The 1918-nt window shown below is 49.0% G+C and overlaps 1 protein-coding gene across 1 annotated transcript in view; it reads right to left on the bottom strand.

The window, feature by feature from the left end:
- The window catches only part of akap6 (A kinase (PRKA) anchor protein 6), a 159301-nt gene that overhangs the window by 108533 nt on the left and 48850 nt on the right, over positions 1–1918 (bottom strand). The window contains exons 11-12 of the mRNA XM_008287037.1: positions 1045–1141; positions 185–387 (exon numbers count right to left, since the gene is read on the bottom strand). Coding sequence (XP_008285259.1) covers positions 185–387; positions 1045–1141 — 300 coding nt within the window. The remainder of the gene's footprint in view (positions 1–184; positions 388–1044; positions 1142–1918) is intronic.

Here is a 1918-nt window from a genome sequence, read left to right as displayed (position 1 = left end):
TGTGTGTGTGTGTGTGTGTGTGTGTGTGTGTGTGTGTGTGTGTGTGTTTGTGTGAGGATCGCTGGGATCATCAGGAGGAAATGGAGGATATGAACGAAGAATAAACCCAAACAGAGTCCAGATGATCAGAATCTCTGGAGGATTCGGAGCCGAACACTAAATCAAAGCCACGTCCGGTTTTTACCTTCAGGCCATCCGCCGGACACGGAGGCTGCTGATTGGCCGACGAGTCCCCCGGCGTCGTGAAGGGCTCGTGTGATTGGCTGGAGTAGAAGAGGCGGGCCTGGATGCAGCGCAGGGCGCGGAGCATCCAGCCGTGTTGGCGCCGAATCTGGCGCTGGAGCTGATCCCATTGGCTGGAAACCATCTGGAGGATTTCCTTCAGACCTGCAGGGCGAGAGACACCGGGACGAACAGGAAGGAGAGAGAGCGAGCAGAAACAGGGATTTAAAACAGCTACAGCGAGAAAAATGAAGTGATCAAGTTCAACTAGTGTCAGACGAGCTTCTAGAAGGTCACGACATTTCTAACGTAGCGGCGGTAAAAGTTCTACGTTTGTCTGAACTGATGCTCTTCAGAAGGTTCGTTTCTGACTTAAACTGAAAGCAGTGAACGGAAGTGAAAGTAAACCATGAAGAAGAAACGGAGAGCAGAAAGAACAGCCAACAACTAAAACCAAGCAGGAGCTGAAGACAGTGAGTGGACCAGGATGGAACAGCGAGTGGAAACGCCTGGGCCCGTTTGTCTCTGGGTCCAGTTCTCTGACAGCTTCTAACTCTCTCTTCTCTGTCTGCTGCTGCTCAGATTGAATAAAACAGAAAACTGCTCTGAATGTTTCTGCCAGTCTTTGGTGGCCGCCGGCGTTTCCCTCTGCACTTCCATCTCTTCATCTCAGTCTTTGTCTGACTCTCTTCTGGCTACGTTCGTACGAGTCCTCCTCTGTGAAGGTCACTCTGCTAATCCACATATTAATAATGAATGCAGACGGTCGGCTCCATTATGGCTCCGCCGCGTTTCAGTTGCTGTCGGAGGAGGTGAAGGTACCTGATTGGTTGGAGGTGATGACAGCGAGCAGCGCCTTCCCGTCCTCCATGATGTTCTCCTTCAGGCGGCTGTGACTGTCCACGCTCAGCTTGAAGCTCTAAACACAGAAACAGGAAGATCAGCATAACTTTTAACTCCTTCGTATTTCCAGGTCCGAAGGTCCAGAGACACAAACTGATGGAACCAAACATCAGATGATCAGTTGGACCTCCTGCTTCGGTCCGACCTGCTGCTGTGGAGGACGAACCGGAACATCTGAGAGGTCATGTTTCACCTCCACACAAACTGACTTACATCACCTGGATAAACGATCATCTCAGCGTCAAGTGAACGTTGCCGAATACGACAGATGTTCTGATCAGATCTCAAAGATCAATATCGGAGCCAATCCAGGTGCTTCTAGCTGATCGGTATCGATTTTAAACTCAGTTCTTTGTTTGTTTTCCCTCTCTCAGCTGTTTTAAAGGCACAGCGTGTGATTTTAATATTTATTGAAATAATCTGCAGCATCATAGATCAATAATTTATGAATCAATAACACAGACTGATCAGTTTTCATTCATCCTGTTTCTGTCCACAGACTCCTGGTTTGTTCCTCAGTCGGTTCTGGTCCATGTTTCACTGATTCAGGAACTCTGTTGATCTCACTTTGTCTTAAACCCATCAGCTCTGGTTGGAGGTCCTGAACCTCCTCAGAGTCTCTGTCATGGTCCTGTTGCTGCTGAACTCCCACAATGCTCTCTGCTGCCACCATGACTAGTCTGTAGACGACTCCTCTGGTCTCTACTGGACTAAAGCTCTAATTCTGCTCAGCTGAAGGTCCTCTGAGTCTCTGACTGGTGTTCAAAAGCTCAGCGCTGATCAGTGTTCAGTC

Source organism: Stegastes partitus, unplaced genomic scaffold, assembly GCF_000690725.1.
Source record: "Stegastes partitus isolate 25-593 unplaced genomic scaffold, Stegastes_partitus-1.0.2 Scaffold483, whole genome shotgun sequence".
In the NCBI taxonomy this organism is placed as follows: domain Eukaryota; kingdom Metazoa; phylum Chordata; class Actinopteri; family Pomacentridae; genus Stegastes; species Stegastes partitus.
This window is presented reverse-complemented; position numbering and strand designations above follow the sequence as displayed.